This window comes from Mastigoproctus giganteus, chromosome 9 (genome assembly GCF_048544385.1).
Source record: "Mastigoproctus giganteus isolate SK-2022 chromosome 9, ASM4854438v1, whole genome shotgun sequence".
NCBI lineage: Eukaryota > Metazoa > Arthropoda > Arachnida > Uropygi > Thelyphonidae > Mastigoproctus > Mastigoproctus giganteus.
This window is the reverse complement of record NC_143583.1, coordinates 218,063,856-218,091,523: the sequence shown is the minus strand read 5'-3', so window position 1 is coordinate 218,091,523 and position 27,668 is coordinate 218,063,856. Positions and strand designations below refer to the sequence as shown.

Sequence of the window (27,668 nt, the reverse complement as noted above, 5' to 3'; positions counted from 1 at the left end):
ATCAAATGACATAAAAAAGAGCCGCTTTCATACTCCTTACCATCTGTATGATTCTCTGACCTTAACATACTGTATGTTATAGGAGGCAGCTTCAACACAGTCAAGTTCTTTACTTTCCTCAAATTAGTTGGTACCTATGACTGCATATATGTGCCAAATTGTCAAAGATAAACATTGTTAGTTTTAAAAGTAGCCATTAGGGGCTTTGTTTGTTATTTGGTTTTCAGGAGCATTAGCAACTAAGGCCATATTGCTCCTGGGATATGCGGTGGTCATTCCCTGGCCTTTCTGCATCATCCGTATTTGGTGGTCACAGGCTCAAACCCCAGTCTAATCAAGAAGCGTGTGTTACGCACTGCTGCCCACCTGGCTATGGAGGCGCCCTATTAGGGGCAGTAAGGTCTCAGTAGTGCTGTGCTGACAAACTCCCAGATAAACAAACAACAGCAGTTTTTTTTCACTTTATTTTTAATTTAATTATAATCACAATATGTATTATAATTCATATGTTATTTTCAAAATTTTCATAGAATTTCCAACAAGTCGTCTGGAAATGGAACGAGTGTCAGAAATATTTGATCGCAATGGTGATGGTTTCATTGACCATAAAGAATACATCGACACCCTTCGACCTGACAGAGATGTAAGTTTCATTTTTGTCTGATTTTTTTCCCAAAAAAAATATTTTTCTATCTAATGTGCCAATTAAATGATATAGTCTTTAAAACACTTTCTGCTTTTTTTAAATGCATATAGATGAACTTATGCAATTTTAGATGTATAAGTTCATTTCAGATCTTTCTTAATCATTCCAAACCTTTAATTAAATTTGCTGTATCATATTGTTGTGTTATTTATTTTTTTTATAAATGCATTCACTTTTTTATTTTTAAAAATTTTTCATTTATCGAAGTATCCATGCATTTCAAATATTCAGATGACAGTTATATAGATTTCATTGAAAGTTTTGATAGAGTCCTATATGAATGTATTATATAAATTGGAGCAATTTAGCATTAAGTTTAAAACTATGGAAAAAGATATTGTTAAATGCTATCAGACAAAGAGAGAGAGAGAGAGTAATTGTAAATGGCCACCACTCTTCATGGGCTAATGTTTTTAATAGGATTCCACAGGATTCAGTTCTTGTTCAGTTCAGTTCGACATAGGCACCATGGAAAACAAATATGAGAGTAGGAATATATTAGAGACCAAATGATTGGGATGAGTAGACATTGGATAATATCCACTAAAAAACAAGTAAAATATGCATGAAATATGCAATGAAATATAGAAAAACGTGCACCAAAATGCTATTATAAGTAATAACTTTTTTTTTTTTTTTTTTTCACATTTACCAACAGTTTATCACAATAACTAAATACAATTATTTCTTTTTATTCAGCATTTGAAATTAAGAAAACTGTTCATGAAAAGTTTTAGAATAAGGATTATTATTTTACTATTGCTACAGTAAACAGCAACATATTTTTCAATGTGATCATTATAAATCTAAATTTGATTTAATTTTTATTTTCATACAACATTTTTCTTTCTCTTGAAGTACAGGCATGGTTAAAAGCAACTAATCCAGCGATTTTTTTTTTTTTTTTTTTTTTTTCTTTTTGGTCAATCTGGAATTTCTTTTTCTGCATGGAATTTTTTTTTTTTTCTAAAATAATATAAAAGACAATACTTGCCATCCATAGAGAAATCTTTGCCATGATTGGCAATTCATGTTCGATAAGTCTAGCAACAGGTTCGATTTTTGGCATTTCAATGAAAAGTCCAACTGCTTGTTCTGTAAATAGGTTTTTTTTTTTTTAGCAACGCTGAGTTGTTATATAACCCATTCAAAGAATATACTCTCATCCACTCACTGATGGAATAAAAATTAAAGTAAAAACAACATTGGCATCTTTTTCCCCATTCTAATTGAAATTTTTTCCCATGTTAATTTATTGTAATAATGTAATGTGTTTGATGACTGAAGTTACAGTTCAAAGTTTAATGTATGAAAAAAAAAAAAAAACTGTTTGAAGTAACAAAATATGCAGTATTTCTAATAATATTCATATTATATGCAGTTATATATACCAATAAATAAAACTGCTAAAATATACACTGCATGAAATTCAATTAGCATTAGCATTAGCATTAGCATTAGCAGAGGCATATGATGCAAGAAAGCAAGCTTATTCAGCATCAGCCAACAAAAAAAAAAAAAAAAAAAAAACACACACCACTCCCATTTCACCCCTCCGTTCGTTCGAAATACCTGTCCAGTTGAGCTTTAAATTTGTTTAGGCTATCAACTTCAACAACAAGTGATGGAAGTCGGTTCCACCAACCAACCACCCGCTGGCCAAAGGCAAATTTCCGCACATCTATCCGACATCCGTCCTTCCTCAATTTGAATTTATGCCCTCTGAGGTGATTATTCTGAGAAAGATGAAGAATCCCATTGGCATTGAGCATGCTCAAACCATTCAAAGCCTTATACACCTCTATCAGATCACCTCGCCGGTGCCTAGTCTCCAAACTCTGTAATTTGTAAAACTTAAGCCTTTCTTCGTAAGAGCAACCCTTTGTTCCATTTACTAATCTTGTTGCCCTTCTCTGTACCCGTTCCAGCAGCTCTACATCCTTCTTGAAATGAGGCCTCCAGCCTGTATACAGTACTCAAGATGTGGCCTTACCATTGCCTTATACAAGGGAATAATCACCTCCTTATCCCTGCTAGAAAAATTCCTGTATATCATTGACAAGACACCATGAGCTACTCTTGCAGCTCGTCTGCACTGCTCAGAGAACTTCATATCTGCCTGCACAATTACCCCCAGGGCCTTTTCATTCTCCACCACTGTCAGTGTAGTACCGCAAAGTTGATACGTTGCTCTGGGGTTACTGTTTCCCATATGCAGCACTTTACATTTGTCGATGTTAAACCTAATTTGCCACCTCTCAGCCCATCTGTTCAACCTTTCCAGATCCTGTTGCAGCAGCATAGCGTCAGTATTGTCCTTAACGACCCTGCCAACCTTTGTATCATCTGCAAACTTGGACATTAAACTTGATATCCCATCATCAATATCATTCATAAACACCGAAAACAACAACGGACCCAACACTGAACCTTGAGGAACTCCACTAATAACATTAGTCCACGTTGAGCAGTGTCCATTGATTACCACTCTCTGTCTTCTGCCACTCAACCATCCCCTTATCCATAGCAGCAATTTGCCTCCAATGCCACACTGCTCCAATTTGTGCAGCAGTCTTCCATGTGCAACAGTATCAAAAGCCTTTCTAAGATCCAAATATATAATATCAAAGTTATTCCCTGCATCCAGTTCTTTTGTGACTACATCATAGTATCCAATCAAATTGGTCAGGCAAGACCTGCCCTTAACAAAACCATGCTGCGTCTGAGCTATAACTGAATTCTTGTCTAGATGATCCTGCAGTGCTTCTTTAACCAGTGCCTCCATTAATTTACCTGGAACAGAAGTTAAACTAACAGGTCTATAATTACTTGTGTAGCCTTTGATCCTCCTTTGTGAATTGGGGTTACATTTGCACATCTCCAGTCTATGGGTACCTCCCCTGAGTCCAAAGAAGCTCTCATAATTATGGCTAGGGGTTTGCATACTTCCTTTGCTGCCTCCTTTAATATAACTGGATAGATCCCATCCACCCCAGGTGCCTTTTTTATGTTTATCCTCAACAATCTCTCCTCCACTTTCCTCTCAGTTATTACAAAATCATCCAGCTCACTGCCAATGTTTACTTTACCTACATCATTCTCCTTCCTGAATAACTCCTCATGCGTGAATGTAGATGCAAAATACTCGTTTAGATTGTTAGCCACCTGAGCAGGATCCTCAACTGTTGAACCATCAATATCCAGTGGACCAATCTGATTCATCCCTTTCCTTTTCGAGTTCAAGTATGTAAAGAACTCTTTTCTGTTTTTCTTTGCATCCTTTGCCAAGGATTTTTCATAGTCTGCCTTTGCCTGCCTAATCTCCTTTGTGACTTGGTTACAGACCAACTTATATCTATCATAGGCTTCCATGTCACCCATTAATTTGTATGTATCCCATGCATTTTTCTTCTCTGCCACATGTCTCATTAGTTCATCTGACAACCATTTAGGCCTAAACCTTGAACAATATTTCTTAGTTGGTATGTAAAGCCTGGTAGCCTCCAAGATTAGTTCCTTGAATGCTTCCCATTTTGAGTTTGCTGTTGGTAACATCATCAGTTGGTCCCACTGTATAGAATTTAAATACTGTCTCAGACCATCATAGTCGCCTTTACGAAAACAAAAACCCTTCCCTTTACCTCTGATGGTAGTTACCTCCTTGAGTAAATCCCACTTCAACACACTGTGATCACTGCCACCTAGTGGTTCATTTATCTGCAGGTTCTTAATGCATGAAGAATCACTACTGATAATCAGATCAAGAGTATTGCTCCCTCTTGTTGCCTCACGAACATGCTGATGTAGAAAACAATCATCCAATAAATCCACAAAAGCCTTGCTAGTGTGCGAGTGACCAACCCACAAATTCCAGTCAATATCTGGGAAATTAAAGTCCCCCATTATAAGACTCTCTGATTTACTGGCCCACTATATTTCCCTGTACAATATCTTATTATACTCATCAGAGTCATTAGGCCTATAGCACACTCCTACTCTCAATTTTGATTTCCCTATGCTTATGTCACACCAAACTGACTCGACATGCCCTGTCCATCGATGTCGACTGGCTTCACTTCCTTGGACTTTATGTGTTTCTTAATTAATAGCATAACCCCTCCTCCCCTCCTGACCTGTCTATCCTTTCTATACACATTGTATTCCCCAAATTCCAGTTCCGCATTACTTATATCTGTGTGACACCACGTCTCTGATATCCCAACAATATCTGCCTTTGATGTTTTGAGCAATACCTCAAATTCATCAAATTTATTTACCAAACTCCTAGCATTGGTGTACACGCAGGTATACATGCACCTGTTTCTATTCTTAGCTACCCTAACACAACCCATGCGTTTACTTGTACCGCAATGACTACCAGCAGTCTCTGAAATATCCTGCATCTTGTTTTTTAGACTTCTGCTCATTTCAATAGAAGCAGTGCAAGAATCACTTCCACCTCTGCCACTGGCTACTGTTAATCTATTAGTCCTTGTATCCCCCCCAACTAGCAGTTTTCCGACCCACCTAACACTGCCTCGACAGCATCAGCAAAAATTCTTGCACCCTTTCTATTTAAGTGTATCCCATCCCTGTAGAAGCAATCTCTCCTGTTAACAAGTACAGTCCAGGCTGAAAAAAAATTCTACCCCTTGAGCCTTGCACAATCCCTCCAGGGCCGAATTGATCGACAAGGCTCTCATCATATACTCCCTCCTATCGTGTCTGGGCAGAATTGCAGACACTTTCAAGTTCAACCCTAATTCACGGCTTTTTTTCAACAGTGACCTGTACTTGCTAAGTAATTCCGCCGGTCTCCTACTCTTAATATCATTAGTGCCAACGTGTACAACTATATCACCTTTTGTGCCCTTAAAAGATGATATCCGCTCTACAACGTCATCAACCTTTGCTCCTGGCAGACATACCCTGGTCCTATTCCACCTATCCTTTTTACAAAGTATGTTCCCCGTTTCCCTGACAATAGAGTCACCAACAACTACTAGTTCCTGTGGGACCAGCGCATTCTGCCTAGGGGGCTGCTTCTGTGTTGCCTGATGACCAAAGGCGCCTCCGTAGCCAGGTGGGAAGAAGCAGCAGTGCATAGCACACGCTTCTTGATTAGACCGGGGTTCGAGCCCGTCACCACCAAATACGGAGGATGCGGAAAGGTCAGGGACTGACCACCGCATATCCCGGAGCAATATGGCCTTAGTTGCTAATGCTCCTAAAAAAAAAAACCAAAAACCAAACAGCCTGATGACCAAGTGCAAGCTCTGGCGTTGATGTGGGCAGCTGAGAGCTTGATGGGCCCCTCAATTTATTTCCTTCGAGGGCATCCACCCTGTCCTTCAAGCTCTCATAAAGGCCCATAACAACGCTGAGTTGTCGCCTGATTTCCTTGCACTCCTTACATCGTGCACACGCAAAGACATCCCCCTTGGCAGTATCATGTCCCGTACCCGACTGCTCCGCAAACATCAAGCAAACAGTGCATTTTAATAGACTGTGATTCAGAGGGCAACTGCCCCCCTCAGTTCTCCCCTGAACCACAGCACTCCCATTAGCTTGAGCCTTTTGCTTTGCTGCTCTGGTCAGAGTCATGATTCCGATTTAATTCAATAAAATTCAAAACAAAAATTAAATCCTTAAGTTATATCCCAAAACAGTTATGTTATATATATTTTTTTTTCGGTATCTAGTGTTTTCTAGAGTTCCCTTTATACAACTTCCGTATCACGTGTACCACTATAGTTATGTATTAATTATTTGTTACGATTAAATCGTTATATATATATATATATATATAGAGTTAAAAGTACAATTTAATTGACAATAAAGTTTATCAAGATTAATAGATTTACTGATTAATTGACAATATTATATTATGCACTATACGACACTAAGCTTATGCTATCGTGTAAAAATGGCGGGAATTCACGAACGGTATTTCTACGGACTCGTAAGTATTGATTAGCTTCCAAATCTGGCTATCTCAATTTAGAATAAACTAAGGATCCTGACTAGGTCTATAATCTACTTATAGAAGATAATTTGATATAACAGTTGGTTAATAAATCGACTAAATTTGGTTAAAAAAAAAATTTGGTTTGTGACACGTGGATTTGATACTGTTACCGATACTAAGTAATATCTACAAAATCTCTGTCTAAGTTAAACTTTAAACTAAGTATCGTAACTAGGAATATAAAGCTACTCTAGAAAATAAGTTAATATGACAATTTAAACTAATAAAGCAGAAAATAAATCAGGAAAAACTTCTCTGTTTGAAGAGCTTTAAGGAGCAATGCCCGCACAGGCTAACCTCGCACCCAGACAGCAATGTCTAGCAATGAGTATAATCAACAATCTATATAATTTCAATGTAGATACACCATAGACAACTCTTAAAGAAAAAACTACGATAGTTGTGTAAAGGACATTTCATCTGTATCTAATATTGTGCTCATCCTTCGCGAGTTACAATGTATTGCACTACCTCGAATAAGTAACGCTTCCCTAATAGAGAAGACTATTGTTACTTATTCTCAGTGAGCACCATTTCAAGGCTTGTTGGCCTTTCATCGGTGGGTAGGCAGGTACCCTGCTATGCAATACCAGGGCACCTGCCCGCCCACTCACCCACCGATGCAGTTCATCCCTTTCCTACTATGCAGTACCAGGGTACCTAATATTGCATAGCATGAAAGGGATGAACTGCATTGGCCTATTAGATATGAATGCATAACTCTTGATCATCCTATTGAGATTGCTGACAAACAGAATCAATACTTTTTATCTACATTGATGTGTGAAGAGGTTTTTAGGGATTGTAATACCAGAAGTATACCAAGTTATAACTGGGAGATGATTTTTTGATATTGAGAAGAAAGTGGAGGGAAAATTATTCAAGCTAAGAGGAAATAAGGCACTTGTGGTCTGATGGAATTTATCCAATTGTATGAAAAGAAGCAGCAAGAGAGTTAAGCTAACCTTTTGGGTTTAGAGGAAGTCCCTCTGGATTGGAGATATGCAAATGTGTCTCCTGTTCACAAAGGAGGTCGAAAGGGAAAGTGAGTAATTACAGATTTGTAAACTTTGCTTCTGATCCAGGGAAAATAATGAAATCAGTGTTTAAAGAAGTGTTTCAGTATTATCTTGGTAGGAATGCAGTTATATGAAAACAGTATGAAATTGTAATCTTGTTAGACCTATTGTTATTTGTTATTTGGAAGCATTAGCAACTAAGGCCATATTGCTCCGGGAATATGCAGTGGTCATTCCCTTGACCTTTCCGCATCCTCCGTATTTGGTGGTGACGGGTTCAAACCCCGGTCTAATCAAGAAGCATATGCTGCGCACTGCTGCTCCTTCCCACCTGGCTACGGAGGTCTCTTTGTTAGACCTATGTGATTTGCTACTCTAATACAGTAACAGAGGAACTGGATGCAAAAAAATATAATAATTGCAGTAAGGTGTTAAGTTAAAGTTTTGCATTTAAGTTGCCATTTCTTGTTGAAAGGTACATGGCATGAAGTCCTGGCTTGAACCATGAAGTTAGTTCTTTGTTGACCTCTCTGACTTCTGGGCATGGGTGCCAGCAGCATGGTGCAAGTACACCACCTTTGGATTTCAAAGTAATACACAATGTTTAATATTTTCATTAATTTATTGAAACATTAAAACAATACAAATTCTTTCTTTCAAAATACAAGTACTTTCTCCCACCGATCACGAAACGTTGGCTCAGCTGTACATGTAAATCAGTCAAACTTGACTTAATTAAAATATTGCATATATTCAAACATTTGGTGAACAAAAAATTTATTCCCACATGCACCACCTTGCAAAATATACTGCTGGTGCCCATGCTTCTGAGATATATGTTTTGATCATCTGTCCCTTTGTGGTTGTATTCCAGGTTTGTTGCCACTTTTCCAGTATTAAATGTCTGATTCTCTTTTGTTCTGACATTCATTGAATCTGGATGCACCACACAACTGTGGTGCATCCAGATTAAATGCAATGTCCTGTACTTCGTCCAGAGCTCTTTCTCTGACAGTATTTTAGGTACTGAAAAGTGATGTCCAGGTGGATTGGTAGCATTCCACAGAGTACTACACAGCTGGGGTTGAGATCATCATAGAGGCTCCAGAGGTGATCAATATTACTGTTCTCTAGTTCTGTTGTGTTTGTTTCTTGATTGCATCTTTGTCAGCTCGATTTCCCCAGGCCCCTGCTCCGTATGTCATCAGAAGGACAAAAATGGTGTTATGGTATAGTCAGGGTGTCCTTCTCTTCAATCCCCAGGATATATTTATGAGATTGGCCAATTTTCCAACGAATTTTTGTGTTTTTTCTTTCAGGTAATGTGCATGGGGCACAAAAGAGAGACGTTCATCCAGCATCACTCCTAGTATTTTTTTTTTTTTTTTTTATGTGAACCCCAAACACGAGAGGTATTAGAACCTATAGTACTTAGTACCTTGCTTGGGTTGGAGGATGAGAAGACAAAAGAAGATATTTGTTGACATTGGACTTCGGTAGATTGTAATATTCTTGAACTTCGGTAGATTGTAATATTCAGGAAATACGTATGAAGGAAGGTTGTTCCAGAAAACGGCAATTGAATGAAGAAATGAGGAAGATGAAAAGTTGGTTCTGTGGGTTTGAAGTTGGACAGTAAATGGATGTTGGCTGGTGACGGCACGTGTTCGGACCGTTTTCAAAGAGAGAGCGGGAATTATAGAAGCCAATTCAGAAGAACAGTGCCCATGGAAGTATCTGTAGAAGAGGCATGCAGCAGAAACAGTACGTCTATGAGAAAGCGAGTGGAGAGACTCTGTTAGAGATGAATCATTAATTAACCTAACTGCCCTCTCCTGAATGGAATCTAGAAGCCTGAGAAAGGTTTTGGGGCACCACCCCAGATGTGGGAACAATATTCCATGGCACGGCGGATTTGCGATTTATACAGAGTGAGCAGCTGTTTGGAAGAAAAGTAATGCCAAGAGCGAAAGAGAAAATCAAGTTTTTTAGATGCAGAGGAAGCAATATTTGTAATGTGCTTGTGTGCCAAGAAAGATTAGAAGTCAGGGTAATCCCCAAAAGAGATATATCATTTTGCCTAGAAATTGTAGTGTCACTAAAGATAAGCATAGGAGCAGAAGAATCCTTTTTGCGAGATATAAGACAAGGCTGAGTTTTAGAAGCGTTGAAATCAACTAAGTTGTCTTTGCCCCACTGGAGAATTACCTGAAGATCGGCATTTAAGGAATTGGTAGCAGATTTTCGAGAAGTGGAAGCTGATTGAGCAGGACAAGGTTTCTCAAAATGGAAAGTGGAATGCAATGTGCTATCATCAGCAAAACTATGGATAGGATTTCCAGTAAATGGAAGAAGGTCATTAATATACAAGAAGAAAAGAGTGGGGGAAAGAACTGAACCTTGGGGGACACCAGCATTAGTGGAGAAGTTAGAAGACAGAGAGCCATCTACCATCACCCTCAGTGAGTGATCAGAGAGAAAACTGGATAACCAATTACTAAAAACAGTTGGCAAACCATAAGATGGAAGCTTGTTTAGAAGACCTTTATGCCAAACACGATCAAAAGCCTTTGAGATGTCAAGAGCAACTGCTTGTGTTTCACCGAACCTTTCCATTGAATTAGTCCATAAATGGGTAACATAAGCCAGAATATCACCAGTGGATCGACACTGATGGAATCCATACTGGTGATCGTTGATCAGACGAAGGTTTCTAGGTAGTTTAAGAGTTGGCTGTTAATTGATTTCTCCATTACTTTAGAAAGAGTAGAAGTAATTGCAATGGGACGATAATTGGATGGGAGGGATTTGTCACCCTTTTTAGGGACTGCCTGGATATGAGCAAATTTCCAAGCAGAAGGAAAAACACCTTTGGAATAAGAGAGTGAAAAAAGGCGGCAAAGAATTGGAGTAAGTTCAGGAGCACAGGTTTTGAGAACAAGTGGAGAAATACCATCAGGACCTGGAGCTTTCTTAGCATCAAGATTCATCAAAATCCTTCTGATATCCTTTTGATGGAAGACCACAGGAGGCATTGAATGGAGCATGTTGGGAATGGTGGGAGGTGTTTTACCAAGATCATCAATACATGAGCTGGAAGAAAAATGGGATGCTAGCAGATCAGCTTTATCAGTAGATCAGACTGAAGTGACAACAGAACCGTCTGGTTTCGACAGAGGTGGGAGCAGCGATGGGCAAAAGTTGCGGCCAATAGCTTTGGCAAGAGACCAGAATGCACAGTTACCATTAGGGCAAGAAGCAAGTTTTCTAATCTTAGCCTATTCAAACTGTAGTTTGGCTGATTAATAACTGCTTTACAATTGTTGCGAGCTTTGGTTTAGGCAGAGAATGAAACTGAAGAATTAGAAACAAGCCAATTACGATATGCAACATTCTTCTGTTGAACAGCCTTAGCACATTTATTGGAAAACCAAGGTTTAGATAAAGGACGAGATTTTAAAGTGGAGTGTGGGATAAAAGGATTCCATTCCTGCAAGAATAATTTCATTGAAACGATCTGAGCAAACGTTGACATCAGAAGTTTTGAAACAGTAATCCGACCAAGGAAAAGAAGAAAAGAAGTCTCGCAGGTCATCCCATTTTGCATTCTTTTAATGCTAAACAACACTCCTAGTATTTGTGGCTCATTACATATTTTATGATTTTATTTCCGTATCTTATTGGTGGTGGCCTGTTGTGCAGTTTACCCTTCAAAAGTATCTGTATAGTTTTGGTGGGAGATACTTGGAGTTTGTGGACTTCGCTCTGAGCAGCCAGATCTTGCAGGATCGGTAGCTGTTATTTCTAACAGCTACCAGATCGGTAGCTGTTATTTCTAAGCATGCTCTGGAGTTGGCAGAGATAAGGATAGCGATATTATCTGCATAAGCAATGATGGTGGTCCCTTGGCATTCTTTGTATAGCCATGTGTCGCATACCATATTCCAACACAGGGACTCAAGGATTGACCTCTGTGGGCATCCCGTTGTGACCTCTCTCTTGTTACTGATTGGTGACTTGATTTTACTGTGAGGTGCCTGTCTGCAAAGTAACTGGTCATGATTTTGTAAATAAGGTTGGTTCACCCTGGTTTCTCTGACCATCTTTGGCAAAGGATGCAAAGAAAAACAAAAAGAGAAGCAAATACTTCTTTACTTATGTAAACTCTAGAAGGAAGGGGATGAATCAGATTTGTCCACTATCGATATCGATGGTTCGACTGTTGATAAGCCTGCTCAGGTAGCTGACAAACTGAATTAGTATTTTGTATCTATATGAGGAATTCAATATTGAAGTGGAGGACAGAAATTTATCAAACTCTAACAGCAAGCCAAATGATTTTATAATAACCGAAAGGAAAGAGTAGAAATTGTTGCAGTTAAACATAAGAAAGGCACCTTCGGTTGGGCACTCTGCCACCATAGGGTGTCAAAGGTCCCCTTTGAAGTCTACAAAGAGGCCAAAGAGGTATTTCTCTTCAGTGTGTTTGCCTGCATGGTCATCAGTTTTCTTATTGCATCTTCTGTGCTTTTACCTCTGGTGAATCCAAATTGATTGTTTGATGGTAGATGTCTTTGAACTTAAAATTAGTGGTGATTCTTTGTACTATTATTTTCTCTAGTATTTATCCTAGCACTGGCAATAGGGCTGTATGATGTTGGATGTGTTGTAGGTTTGGGAGGGTTCTTGAGCAGGATTTTCAACATGGCTCTTTTCCACTGTGGTGGAAACATTCCCGCTTCCAGGCAGGTGTTGTATAGATTCAGTATTAATTGAGGTGCTGTTTTCCATGCCTATTTGACAACCTCCACCTCTATGAGGTCCTCTCCTTGGCACTTGCCTGATTTAATAGATTTCATGGCTTTGTCAACCTCATCTAAAGTAATGGGTGGGTGGTTCTGTAGGTTCGCCTTCATATGTGATGTGTTGGATTCTCATTCTAGTTTGTATGTTGCTTTCTGAGCCATCTATATCATGATGGAGAATATTGTCTAGTATGGTATTGATGCTCTTAGTCCAAGTGATGGTTTCCATGTTGCCAGCCCCGAGCACTGTTGAATATACATCTCCAGGGTGGAGTTTTTTAAAATCTAACTTGTCAATTAGTTCCCAAGGTTCTTGATTTCCTCTGATGTTTAAAAGAGATTCCCATTCTCTCTTTTTATTTTTATAAATTTCATGGTGGTATGATTTTCTTTTTTCTCTGTATCTGATTTTCAGAGATTGTACTTAATCTGGAAGCTTGTTCCCATATCATGTTGTCTTTTGGCAATCCTTCCTTCAAGACTTTGCTTGCTTTTTAAGATTCGTGAGGGTCAGGGTCCACCAGGGTACGTGATATGGCTTCCTTTTCTTTTTTGGCATTGCATGCCTGAAGAATAATTCTTATACTTTTGTTTGTTTGTTCCATAGCTGGTAGTTCCTTAATGGTGGTTAGTTCTTCTCCAGAGCTGTTTTTGATGTATGATTCAAAAGTGAACCAGTCTGCCTGTTTGTATCTGTATCTTGAGAAGTACCTTCATCTTTCCTTGCTTGTGTTGATTGTGCTATGCTATATGTTATTGAATTCTGGTCACTGGTGAACCAACCAGTGTAAACCTTTCAGTATGTGATGCTCTGAGTGGTAGTGGAAGTTGCAAAGATCACATTAGGAATTCTAAATGGGAAGCATTGGAGGAATTTTTTTTTTTTTTTTGTAGTTGTTGGCGCATGGGCTTCTGTGGCCATAATGCACCTCCCAAGGTTTTTTGCAGTACTTTGATCCAAGCCCGAGGCGGGAATCGAACCCACGACCTTTGGGTTGCCAGGCAGGCACTTTACCCACCCGGCTAGCCCGGTCGGCATTCAAGGAATTAATCTTGGAAGCTACTAGGCTTTTCATACCAACAGAGAAATACTGTTTCAGATTTAGGCCTAAATGTATGTCAGATGAACTAATGACACTTGTGGTAGAGAAGAAACATGCATGGGATGCATATAAATTATTAGGCAACACAGAAGCTTATGATAGATAGAAGCTAGTCTGCAACAGGTCACACAGGTGGTTAGGCAGGTGAAGGCAGATTATGAGAAATCTTTGGCAAAGGATGTAAATAAAAGCAGCAAAGACTTCTTTACTGGTGTAAACTCTAGAAGGATGGGAATGAATTAGATTGGTCCACTTGATATTGATGGTTCAACTGTTGATGAGCCTGCTCAGGTAGCTGACAAATTGAATGAATATTTTGTATCTATATTCATATATGAGGAATTCGGTCATGAAGTGGAAAACAGAAATATATCAAACTCTAACAGAGAGCTAAATGGTTTTATAATAACTGAGAGGAAAGGGGTAGAAATTGTTGAAGTTAAACATAAGAAAGGCACCTTGGGTTGGTGAATGGGGTCTATCCAGTTATATTAAGGAAGGCAGCAAAGGAAGTAAGCAAACCCTTAGCCATAATTATGAGAGCATCCTTGGATTCAGGAGAGGGTCCCACTGACTGAAGATGTGCAAATCTATCCCTAATTCACAAAGTGAGAGCAAAGGGTAACATGAGTAATTACAGACCTATTAGTTTAACTTATGTTCTGGGGAAAATAATGGAGTCACTGGTTAAAGAAGCAAAGACTTTGTGAAGGATCATCTAGACAAGACGGCAGTTATAGTTCAGACACAGCATGGGTTTGTTAAGGGGAAATCTTGCATGAGTTTGATTGGATAATACGATGTGGTCACAAAGGAACTGAATGCAAAAAATAATTTTGATATCATATACTTGGATTTCAGGAAAGCTTTTGTGATCTGAGGATTACAAAAAAAATAATTTTGATATCATATACTTGGATTTCAGGAAAGCTTTTGTGATCTGAGGATTTGTGAACTAGAGGACCACTTACAAGAGTTGTTAGTGAGAAAAAGATCAAGTGCATTGGCTGCATTGTTAGGATTGTCTGGTATTCTGGTAAGTAAATGAACAATCTGTGTGAGGCGATTAGTAATTGCAAAAGCCTCAGCATCTCAAGCAGCTGGGTCCATGTGACTAGAAAACGGACACCAACTGGAATTGTGAATATTTAAATATTCATTGTTAGGAAAGTTGGACTGGATAAAGTCTAGTTTCAAAAATGGAAAAGAGCTCCAAGTGATTAGTGGGTTTGAGTGAATGATAGCGACAACAGATGAATTTGAAACAATGAGGTAGAGAGATTTTAAGCCAGAGAAGATCAAAAAGAGAAGATTCCAAATTACCAAGTTCCTGATGTGGAATACCGAACAGACATATGCACAAGTTGAGGTGAAAGGAATCATACAGCGAATAATTCGGACAACTGAGATGAGCATTGGTTGAATTAACTGGTAATTGGGATTCTATCAGAAATACATGGGTTTGGCAGAATGTAAGTGGAAATGGACATCGCTGAGATTGGAACTGAGACCACGTATATTTGTGAAATGAACGAGGAAGTGTTCATGAGGTTTAGATCTTTTTGCAGACAAGTTTGGTCTATTAGTTTGATAATTCATGATATATTCAGTAGTAAGAAAAGGTGGGGAGGCCATGCTGTATGAAGTAATGAAATTTTTGGATATGGCACACACATATGACAAGAATATACCCAGCTCCTTGGCATATCAATGTCCGCTGTATACACACTACTCAGACTCCCTCCAATTCAAATTCCCTCTTCAGTGGGGCGGTTGACAAAACCATATGCAAGTAGAAGAAAATTATGGGAGTGGTACTTCTCTTAATATCTGGCAAAGTAGAGGCAGCAAGATTATACACTAGCTGATCCTGAAGTGTCCTAGAGGAGAGTTACCAATAGGTTCAGTTCAGTGGACTATCTGGCTGCCGACCTGCAAACCTTTTTTAGAGCTGTACCTTTGAAATATAAGGAAGATTGGATCTCATCATGATACCCACCTTAACCTCAAAAGACGTCAATCATACTGCATGATGGAAGAGGTGGGAGAGGAGTTACCAGAGCTTTCCTCTGGAGACTAAACATGGGTTCCACTACTTCTAGCCTCCTTTACTTCATTCATTCTTATTAAACTGCTTTATACATGTAATAACAAACTTGGCATTCATCCATTTCTATCCTTACAGTTAATTACACCCTACTAAATAAACCTTTTCTTATTTTATCATCTTGATATTATATATATGTATGTATGAAGTTTGATTGAATGAATAACTGTACGGGGAAATAGAGTGGGCCAGTAAATCAGAGAGTCTTATAATGGGGGATTTTAATTTCCCAGATATTGACTGGAATTTGGGGGCTGGTCACTCACACACTAGCAAGGCTTTTGTGGATTTATTGGATGATTGTTTTCTACATCAGCATGTTCGGGAGGCAACTAGAGGGAGTAATACTCTTGATTTGATTATCAGTAGTGATTCTTCATGCATTAAGAATCTGCAGGTAAATGAACCACTAGGTGGCAGTGATCACAGTGTGCTGAAGTGGGATTTACTCAAAGAGGTAACTACCATTAGGGGGTAAAGGGAAGGGTTATTGCTTTTGTAAAGGCGACTACGATGGACTGAGACAGTATTAAATTCTATACAGTGGGACCAACTGATGATGTTACCAACAGCAAATTCAAAATGGGATGCATTCAAAGAACTTATCTTGGAAGCTACTAGGCTTTACACACCAACTAAGAAATATTGTTCAAGGTTTAGGCCTAAGTGGATGTCAGTTGAACTAATGAGACATATGGCAGAGAAGAAAAATGCATGGGATACATACAAATTAACACGTGACACAGAAGCCTATGATAGATACAAGTTGATCTGTAACCAAGTTACAAAGGAGGTTAGGCAGGCGAAGGCAGATTACGAGAAATGTTTGGCAAGGGATGCAAAGAAAAACAGCAAAGAGTTCTTTACTTATGTAAACTCTAGAAGGAAGGGGATGAATCAGATTGGTCCACTTGATATCGATGGGTTAACTGTTGATGATCCTGCTCAGGTAGCTAACAAACTGAATGAATATTTTGCATCGACATTCACACATGAGGAGTTATTCAGCAAGGTGAATGCCAGAGGTGTATTCAACTCTGGTAGTAAGCTAGAGAATCTTGTAATAACTGAAAGTAAAGTGGAGGAGAAATTGTTGAAGATAAATACAAGAAAGGCACCTGGGGTGGATGGGATCTATCCAGTTATATTAAAGGAGGCATCAAAGGAAGTAAGCAAACCCTTAGCCATAATTATGAGAGCTTCCTTGGACTCAGGGGAAGTACCCATGGACAGGAGAGGTGCAAATGTGACCCCAATTCACAAAGGAAGATCAAAGGCGACACAAGTAATTATAGACCTGTTAGTTTAACTTCTGTTCCTGGAAAATTAATGGAGGCTCTGGTTAAAGAAGCACTGCAGGATCATCTAGACAAGACTTCAGTTATAGCTCAGACACAGCATGGTTTTGTTAAGGGGAAGTCTTGCCTGACCAATTTGATTGGATACTATGATGCAGTCACAAAAGAACTGGATGCAGGGAATAACTTTGATATTATATACTTGGATCTTAGAAAGGCTTTTGATACTGTTGCCATGGAAGACTGCTGCACAAATTGGAGCAGTGTGGCATTGGAGTCAAATTGCTGCTATGGATAAAGGGGTGGTTGAGGGGGAGAAGACAGAGAGTGGTAATCAATGGACACTGCTCATCGTGGACTAATGTTATTAGTGGAGTCCCTCAGGGTTCAGTATTGGGTCCATTATTGTTTTCTGTATTTATAAATGATATTGATGATGGTATATCAAGTTTAATGTCCAAGTTTGCAGACGATACGAAGGTTGGCAGGGTTGTCAAGGACACTACTGACACTATGCTACTGCAACAGGATCTGGAAAGGTTGAGCAGATGGGCTGAGAGGTGGCAAATGAAGTTTAACATTGACAAATGTAAAGTACTACATATGGGAAACAGCAACCCCAGAGCAACGTATCAACTCTGTGGTACTACACTGACAGTGGTAGAGAATGAAAGGAACCTGGGGGTGGTTGTGCAGGCAGATATGAAGTTTTCTGAGCAGTGCAGACGGGCTGCAAGAGTAGCTCATGGTGTATTGTCGATGATATATAGGAATATTTCTAGCAGGGATAAGGAGGTGATTATTCCCTTGTATAAGGCAATGGTCAGACCGCACCTAGAGTACGTATACAGGTCTGGAGGCCTCATTATAAGAAGGATGTAGAGATTGTGGAATGAGTACAGAGAAGGGCAACAAGATTAGTGAATGGAACAGAACAAAGAGGTGCTCTTACGAAGAAAGGCATAAGTTTTGCAAATTACAGTGTCTGGAGACTAGGCACCGGCAAGGTGATCTGATAGAGTTGTATAAAGCCTTGAATGGTTTGAGCATGCTCAATGCTGATGGAATTCTTCCTCTTGCTCAGAATAATCACCTGAGAGGGCATAATTTCAAATTGAGAAAAGAGATGTAGGATAGACGTGCGGAAATTTGCCTTTAGCCAGCGGGTGGTTGGTTGGTGGAATAGACTTCCATCCCTTGTCGTGGAAGTTGATAGCCTAAATAAGTTTAAAGCTCAGCTGGACAGGTATTTCAAATGAACAGAGGGGTGAAGTGGTTATTTTTTATTTATTTATTTATTGTTTTTTTTTTTTTGGCTGATGCCGCATAAGCTTGCTTTCTTGCATCAAATGCCTCTATTAATGCTAAGGTGCTAATATTCCACCAGCAATAACATTTCCCCATTCAGAACTGGAAACTTCATTAAACAACTCCCAATGCCAATTTGTCTTTTAGGTGATTTTAATGGCCACCATCCATTGTGGAGATCCACTACAATGGACGCAAGGGGCAAATTGATTGAAGAATTTTTGAACAATAATGATCTAAATTTACTAAACTCTGGTTCTCCCACCTATAACCACCTACTTACAGGATCTACTTCTGAAATTAACATATCAATCTGTTCACCGTTCATTTTTCCATTCATGATATGGTCAGTTTTAACTGATCCATTTTATAGCAATCATTTTCCTTTTATTTGCACATTACAAACAGGGGTAACTCCAAATCCTGATCAACGATCCACTTGGAAGTTTAAAAAGGCTAATTGGGATGGCTTGTTCTGCCCAAATATCTCTAGACAAGCATTTGGAGGGAATGGTGTGATTTTTTTTTTTTTTTGGCTCATGCTGCATAAGCTCATACACTTGCTTTCTTGCATCACATGCCACTACTACTACTATAACCAATCAGATTCTGACTGCAGCTAAGGCCTCCATTTCAAAATACACACCATATCAAAAACACAGAAATCACTGGTGGAATACAGATTGTTTAATTGCCAAACAGGAAAAAAAAACCTTGCTTTGAATACTTTCCGCAGGTATCCCGCCACTAGTAACCTAATTGCTTTTGCCTCAGCCATCACCAAAGACACAGATAACACGGGTCGTCTGGAAAAGAATACAGGCATTAAATGGCAAATTTGCTCGTCCTCCCTCTCCGATACTTCATTGTAAAGGGAAAGACATTTGTACTCCTGAAGAAGTTGCAAATGCATTAGCAGAATCATTTTCAAAAATCTCAGCTTCTGCCACTATGCATCCACCTTCCAGAACATCAAAGCAGGTGCAGAACGGTATAAAATCAACTTATTCACGAACCGCTCATTCCCGTACAACCAACCATTTACATTAATAGAACTTCAAGAATCATTAAACAGATCTTCCGATAGCACTGCAGTTCTATTAATTTTTCATAATCAGATCTTCTCTGAAAATGCCTATCCTTCTTCATGGCACCATTCGTTCCCTCCTGTGTTGAAAATTACAGGGCAATATCTCTTACGAGCTGCATGAGAAAAATTTTCGAAAGAATGCTTCATACTAGGCTCATTTACATCCTTGAGTCAGAGAATCTCCTTCCAGATCATCAATATGGCTTTCGAAAAAATAGATCAACCCTAGATGTGCTCATTAAAGCCGAATCTCGTATCCGCAAATGCCTTTGTCATGAAACAACATCTAGTCATGGTCAGTTTAGATCTTGAAAAGGCATTTGATACTACATGGTGTCATGGTATTATTATGGACCTTTACCATCTGGGACTTAGGGGCCATTTGCTGGAAATAATTCAAAATTTCCTGCAATTGTGTTCTTTTCAGGGCCGATATAAAAACATACTCTCTGCATCTCACATTCAGGAAGAGGGAGTCAATACTTAGTCCAACACTGTTTTCAATCCAATACGTTAGCAGCATGACACGAGATATCCCAAAAACCGTTCAAACTTATATGTATGCGGATGACCTTACCATTTCCTGTCAGTCTCAAAGCATGAATACCATTGAATGGCAGCTCCACCTTGCCATAACCAAATTAGAATCCTGGACTTCACGGAATGGCTACTGACTATCAAAAAAGAAATGCACTGTCACTCACTTTTGCAAGAAACGAGCTCTCCATCCCGAACCTGAACTACAAATAAATAATACTCCAATCCTGCTTGTTAATATTGTTAAATTTCTTGGACTACTATTAGACTGCAAACTAAATTTCCAAGCACACATTACTTATCTGAGAACTTCTTGTGTAAAGAATTTGAATATACTTCGATCGGTGTCATCTATGTCATGGGGAGCCGATCGGTACACTTTGCTGCATCTTTATAGAAGTTTAATACATTCACGGCTAGATTATGTTTGTCCAGTGTATGACTCTGCCAGGGGCACTACTTTAAAACTGCTAAATATGATCCATTACAATGCTCTGAGGACTGCACTGGGAGCTTTCAGGACTTCTCCTATCCAAAGTCTATATATTGAAGTGCATGATCCCCATTACATCTGCATAGAAAAAACACTACTGCTCCATTATGCTGCTAAGATCCAGAGTCTACCATTGTACCCAAGGGAGTATCTTTATAATACTCGTTGGGAATCCTTCAATGAGAGCAAGCCAAATAAAAATAGACCTGCCTTGCTGAGGATCAAAGAGCTTGTTCAGACTTGGAATGTCAATTTAAATGAAATTTTCCAAGTCACAACTACAGCTGTTGCTCCTTGGGACTCAGAATTGGACACACTCATCATACTCTTTCTATTATTGGGAGAAAACCCACCACAGTGCTCATCCTGTCAGATGCAACTTACGGTCCATCATTTTCTAGTTGATTGTCCTTTACATTCAACCATCTGGTCAAACACTTTTCAGTCACTCTCCACATTGAATATATCACCTGATTTATCTCATTTCTTAGGAAATGAAGCAAATATTGAAGAACTTTTATTATATCTAAAACATATTTACTTTACAGAAGCATATAATTTAACCTCTCTTACAATATGCTTTTTGCGAATTAACGATGAACAGACACAATTTGGCCTTAGTAGTCCTTGTGTCATTAAACCGAATAATAACAACAACAATAAATAGAAATATGGGGAGGAATACAGATGCATTATGCATGCATCTTTCCAGCAACAGAATATAATTTATAATAAAAAAATTATTATTTTTTTCTTTTTTCTTGAGCTTATTTTATTGTTTTGCTTTTGGTTTTGTTACTGAGGCTTTAAAATCAATGTAGTGAAATTACAACAGAACTGCTCTTTATAGGGTAGAATAGGTTACTTGTTTCTCCGATTGACCAATCAGTGGTCAGTCGCTTTCCGATGATGTGCTTCATAAAGGTAATTATCATGGAATAGCAGAGTAAAAAGTAAATTGTAGTTATCTTTTAAGTAGCCCCAAAAATCAAGCAAGTGACTATAGCAATTCCAAAGTGATTTCCAAGGGCCTTCTGCAATAATTTATGTTTATAAAGAGTATTCAATTTATTAATTCCAAATGTTATTTTGGTTTGCTCTTCTAAAGTAAAGAAGTAAGCTCCATAAAAATAAAGGAAAGCACCTTTCTTCTTTTATATATATATATATAATAGGAGCAATTAATAAATATCTTAAGCAATATAGCCAGATCGGATTAATGCCATCTATGCCATCTATTAGTAGATAGAACATTACATCCATTGTAATATTATATTATATTATAACGGAAGAAAGGTTAAAGTATAGTATGAGATACTATACTTTAACCTTTCTTCCGTTCTCCTTATTTTAGCTATTGCTTCTTTTGTACATATGTATAAGATATTTTATGGATGGATATTGGTTCTCTTTTTCGCTCCATGCTATATAATTGCATCTTCATGTTTTCTTTATATATTTGTTAGCTATCGGTCAGGCTAATTGTCATCTAGCCTGCGAACAACTAAATTATCTACTTAACCATTAGACTTTATATTACTTTTTGACTACGTTATACAGGCAGATGACAACAGAAACTGATAGCTCTGTTGATTATGGGAGGAATATATTGAGAAGGTTAGCCCTTGATAATGTCCCTTTCAATGTATCCTACTACCCATAATTAACATATTGTGTTATATTATTATTACCTTATTTTACTTATGATTTTTCTTTATTAGGTTTGGCCAAAAGGGGGCTGGTATCGTCTATTATAGCATTTTGGTGCTTTGATATATGGGTATATATATATTTTAGTGGGCAGCCAGCCTATATACATATTTCATTAGTATCAGTATTATATTTTCGGACGCCACATAAAAAATTCTAACATAATATACCATTAAATAGCACGTACCTTATCTACTTAGACTATAATCTAATATTATATATATATATAAGTTAGTTCATTGAGAGGGCCAGAATAGGAAATGAGTTACCAAACAGGAATTGGGGCTACGGAAAACACAGAAAGATATATGAAAAATAAAAGTACTTAATGTGGAAAAACTTATGATTTCAATGTCTTCATCAAGGGTTAACCATCGAAATCACAGGAAAGACAGCAAGAAGTAGGGCCTCTGTTTCTGACATGAAATATACAAAAGCAATTTGAATTTAGCGGTAGCGGGAGTTAGGCGTAATGGTAGAGGTGAGACATACATGTATTTCATGGCTGACCTGACAGAGGCAGCAGAAAGCATCAGCTAACTTATGTATCAATTATAGTCATTGGGTTCCTCTTCAAACTCTTATAAATACAATATATGTGTATATATATCCAACTTTACTAACCCACTAACCAATAACCCTATCAATTGGTAAGTACCTGCTCTATTTGGCGCCTCCGTAGCCAGGTGGGAAGGAGCAGCAGTGCGTAGCACACGCTTCTTGATTAGACCGAGGTTCGAGCCCGTCACCACCAAATACGGAGAATGCGGAAAGGTCAGGGAATGACCACCGCATATCACGGAGCAATATGACCTTAGTTGCTAATGCTCCTAAAAACCAAACAAACATAAACATAAACAACCTGCTCTATTTGATACCATGTGGAGACACCACTCCTGCCTCCACGTGGCCGGGCCAGAAACCTCAGATGAAAAGCACTTTGTCCCAGGGGTAAAAGGAGCAAAGATAAGTAGGCCAATAGGCCAAATCCAGGTGCTCCTCCCTGTGGATCTTCAGAGAATGCCTTACCTAATTATACAACCAAGAATCCAGAAACCACCTCAATGAAGAGACAGAAAACAGAGACATTTATGAAATCACAACCTTTATTCCTCATTATCCACTCCACTGGAGAGCAGACAATTGGAAGAATGTCTCCTTTCTTCATATAGAAAGAGCTGATGGGACTGGCAGGAACTCTAAATGAAACATCCTAGTGGAGACAAGTTGCAAACAGTGAGAACAACTGTCAAAAGTGAGGAACTTTGGGGGAATACTGATAACCATCACTCCCACATACAACACTGAATTCTTCCAAGGAGTCATCTTGGAATGGGATTTACTTCATGTTTCAGAAGATTTCTGTTCTAGATGATGAACAAGGATAACAAATATCAAAAGAATAAAAATCTGAGAGATGAAAATATTGTGCCTACCAGAAACTCAACTTTCCATAACCATAAAAGCGGGAGGCCCGAACTTACCCAGTGAGGCTATACATTCCAAATCCCTATCGTGTTTCAGATGCCAAAGATATGGACATTCCCAAGCAACTTGCCTCTGTAAGCTGCTTGAGGGTGGAAAAAAACAAGAAAAATGATTAAATCTAGCATTAGTAATAAACTTTCTTATGCAGAAATAGTAACCAAAAAAAACTGTTCAGTGAGAAGCCAAACCAACTTTTCCATCCCTCCATGTGAGTCTTTTTTTAATGTGGTTATGCACCTGCTGAATACACTTCCCATCAAAACAGGAAGTAATGATAAACTCCCCTATCACAATACCACTAGATATCACAGCCTCGAATGACAGAAATCATTTTCTTATTCTTATATTCATTTTCTTATATCCATCTCCTCTTGAGGAGATGGATATAAGAAAAGAAATATGACCCAGTTTTAGAAATCTTTAATAAACAAAAACCCGATAGAAAAACTTAAACTTCTGTTCTAAAAGAACATTAGATCACACATTACAACATCATACATTAGATCTTTTACAATGAAAGAACCCCGTACGGCACTTACATCATCATCATGAACAAGTTCAGTTGGACCTGATGACATACATTACAAGGTGTTAAAACACCTTGCAATGACATCAATTTTCATTGACATGGATTTTCTTCTATATTTTCTATAATCAAACCTTTACAGAGGACGTTCATCTCATTCCTTCCTGGCTTCAAGCAGTAGTTTTGGCATTCCCAAAAGATGACAAAGATCCTACCATCTAAAATAACTATTGTTCCATACTTCTAACCAGCTGTGTTTGGAAAGTCTTGGAAAGACTAGTCAGTGCCAAGTTAGTGTGGTATCTGGATGAGGATAAAATTTTCAGTAATACTCAGTGTGGCTTTAGACCCAACAGATCTACATTAGATAGATCACGTAATAAGAATGGAAGCCAGCATAATAGATGCTTTTATAAAATCAGAACATCTGGTATCTGTGTTCTTTGATGTTAAAAATGGTACAGCACAGCTTGTCAATATGAAATCTGCATGATCTCTATAATATGGGACTCAGAGGACATCTCCTACTTTTAATCATAAACTTCCCATTAAGCTGAACTTTTCAGATCAAATTATGATCTTCTCTCTCACAAACTTTCTGCCATCAGGAAGGTGTTCTGCAAGGATCGGTCTTGAGTGCCACATTATTTGCAATCAAAAAAATACAATCATGAGACAGTTACCACAGTGTTGAATTATGATTTTCATAATTTGACACTGTGAACCAAATATTCTATGTAGATAACTTCAGTATCTCTTGCCATTCATAGAACATGAGATCAATTGAAAAGTAGCTGAAAATTGCTATCAACAGTATCACTGCATGGGCCTTAAGTAATGGATTCCAACTTTCAACATCAAAAATTGTGTGTATGCATTTTTGCTACAAAAGAAATCTTCACATACATTCATAGTCGAAATTAGATGGACAGCTCATTCCTGTAAAACCATACGTCATATTTTTTTAGGAATAATACTAAATAAAAAGTTGACCTTTCTTATGTTTCTTATCTTTTATTTTTTTGCTCCATGGCAGTCTAGCAAACATAACACCTGCCAAGAAGTAGTAATAATTCTAACCCGATTCCGGATTGATCATACAAATCTAACACAGACCAACTTACTATGAGCAGAGAAGTTAACACTATTCTAACTGTAAAAGATTTTCTTATTGAATGTTCCTCCTTTAATAATGAGCATAGCTATGCTTCAAGTCTTTGAATCAACCAGGGGAATTACATATACTGCAACAACTTTTATTTGATGAAGAAACTGTAAAGGATATTTTTTTTTCCCCCTTTTTACAGACAGTTTAATCTCTTCCATTCGTTTGTTTTCACTATTTGGGGAGTTTTACACTAGAGACTTCACTACTTTTATCATCTGAATTGGCACAATATGGCCTTTAGTTGACCATACACCATTAAATGCCAAACCAATTCAATCTCTTAAGTTTATGGCATAGTCTGAAAGATGGAGATCCCAGCATGGGTTATATTTTATTTTTTACTTTACTGTTAGGTAAAAAAAAAGGTAAACTGCTGCCATTCTCAACCCACTGCGGGTTGGCAGATCGACTGTATTTAGCAGTCAGGGGCTTGAACCCCAGTCTACTCAAAGAGCATGTGTTACTGCACTCCCACTCCTGACCACTCGGCTACGGTTTTAATAATTCTAATTTGATGTTTTGTTGTTTGAATTTAGAAATATTTGAGAAAGCAAGCCTTAATAAACTCCTAATATGAACGTATATATATATATATATATATACCAAATTATTATTAGAATATTGTTAGAACCACTTCATGAAAAATCAGATAATTACCATGCATCCCCAATGATAAATCTTATCTATGGAATCAATATGGTAAATATCTATACATATATTAAATTGAAATGTTTAAAGCAAATGTAATACATGCACTGTAATTTTGTATCCTCCATCAGTTCATTACTATTCATTGTATTATAGACATCTGCACATGTCTAGCTGAGAGTAAGTAGTTAAATCTCAGATGTATCTTGTTCTTTTAATTTTTTTTCTGTTGCACTTTAGTAAATTAATTAACTTAAATCAAAGAACATGTTAATAAATATAGTTGTAGTGAACAATTCATTTACTTATATAAACAAAACACTGTGTAACCAATATTTTCATAAATTATGTGGCATTTATCTGAAATGGTTAAATATGTTATTTTTCACAGGGACACCCACTAACAGAAGATGAGAAAATCCAAGATGAGGTTCAACGACAAGTAGCCAAATGTACATGTGTCCATAGGTTTAAAGTTTACCAGGTTGGAGAGGGAAAATATAGGGTATGTTTTTCCCTTATCTTTTTCTTATAATAAATTTTAGAGGGATCCAGTATAAATTAAAAAGTGAAATAGATGCCTTCATGAAAGTTACATAATTATTCTAGTCACTTGTCAGTCATATATATCTATTAAACTATTATACGAGTCCATATTCCTACGAGCTCAACTTCAGCCATTGACATATCAATATGCTTCCACATATTGTTTCCGGACATTGAATGAAATGTTTTAGATAATCAACCAAACAATGGCATTATGCACTGGGTTGAAAAGACCTGAGTTTGAATCTCATCATGACAGGAGTAATTTTTATGGCTCTTTTTCACAATGTAGCCGAGTTAGTCGGTCTCATGTGAGGGTAACATGGTTTTTTCTCCTGGAAACTGGTTTTTCATCCAGCAACCAGAAAATTGACCTCAGAACTTGCAATTTACAGACAATATACACAGAGCAACATGGCCCTAATTGCCAATGCTCCTAAAAACCCCCCCCCAACAACAGCAACAACAACAATGGCATTATGCTCTACTTTGTAAACTTTCCTTGCCAGTAAACATTTGAACAAAATGGAAATCCTCAAAAGTAAACATAATCAAATTTATCTCCAGTATTGCAATAGGTGATCAGATCATTCAGCATCAACACATTACAAAACAAATATTACAGCTGCTGCTATAGCTTTACTACAAACCTCAGTCAAAATATGTACGTATCTAAGAAAGAAAAGAAAGGCCCTGGAATCAGTTTTGGGATAATTCATCTGCCAGAGTTGCCCGTCTCCTAAATTATAAGAAACTGAAGGTGTATGTTATATCAGACAGACATCTAAAAAAGGACTGATGAATTTGTGTCACTTCCTTTATCACCAAAGACAGAAATGTCAGAATATACCTGGAAAACAATTAGACAGCTCAGTGGATAATTTCCCTCAGCATCTTCATATGTAATGTGGAATACACAGGAAATAGCAAACATATTTGCAGAATCCTTCTCTTGAAATTTTGCAACATATTTATACAATCCAACCTTTTTTTTTTTTTTTAGAAAGAAAAAACAGTAGCTGAAAAATATAAATTTTATTTCAAAAACAGCTCTGTTGTACTACCAAATATTAAGAATACCGAAACTG

The 27,668-nt window shown here is 37.8% G+C and overlaps 1 protein-coding gene across 1 annotated transcript in view; it reads left to right on the top strand.

Annotated features, from left to right (window-relative positions):
* Positions 1 to 27,668, top strand: part of shot (dystonin-like protein short stop) — a 1,739,701-nt gene that overhangs the window by 1,624,314 nt on the left and 87,719 nt on the right. The window contains exons 84-85 of the mRNA XM_090380932.1: positions 531 to 643; positions 26,426 to 26,539. Coding sequence (XP_090237058.1) covers positions 531 to 643; positions 26,426 to 26,539 — 227 coding nt within the window. The remainder of the gene's footprint in view (positions 1 to 530; positions 644 to 26,425; positions 26,540 to 27,668) is intronic.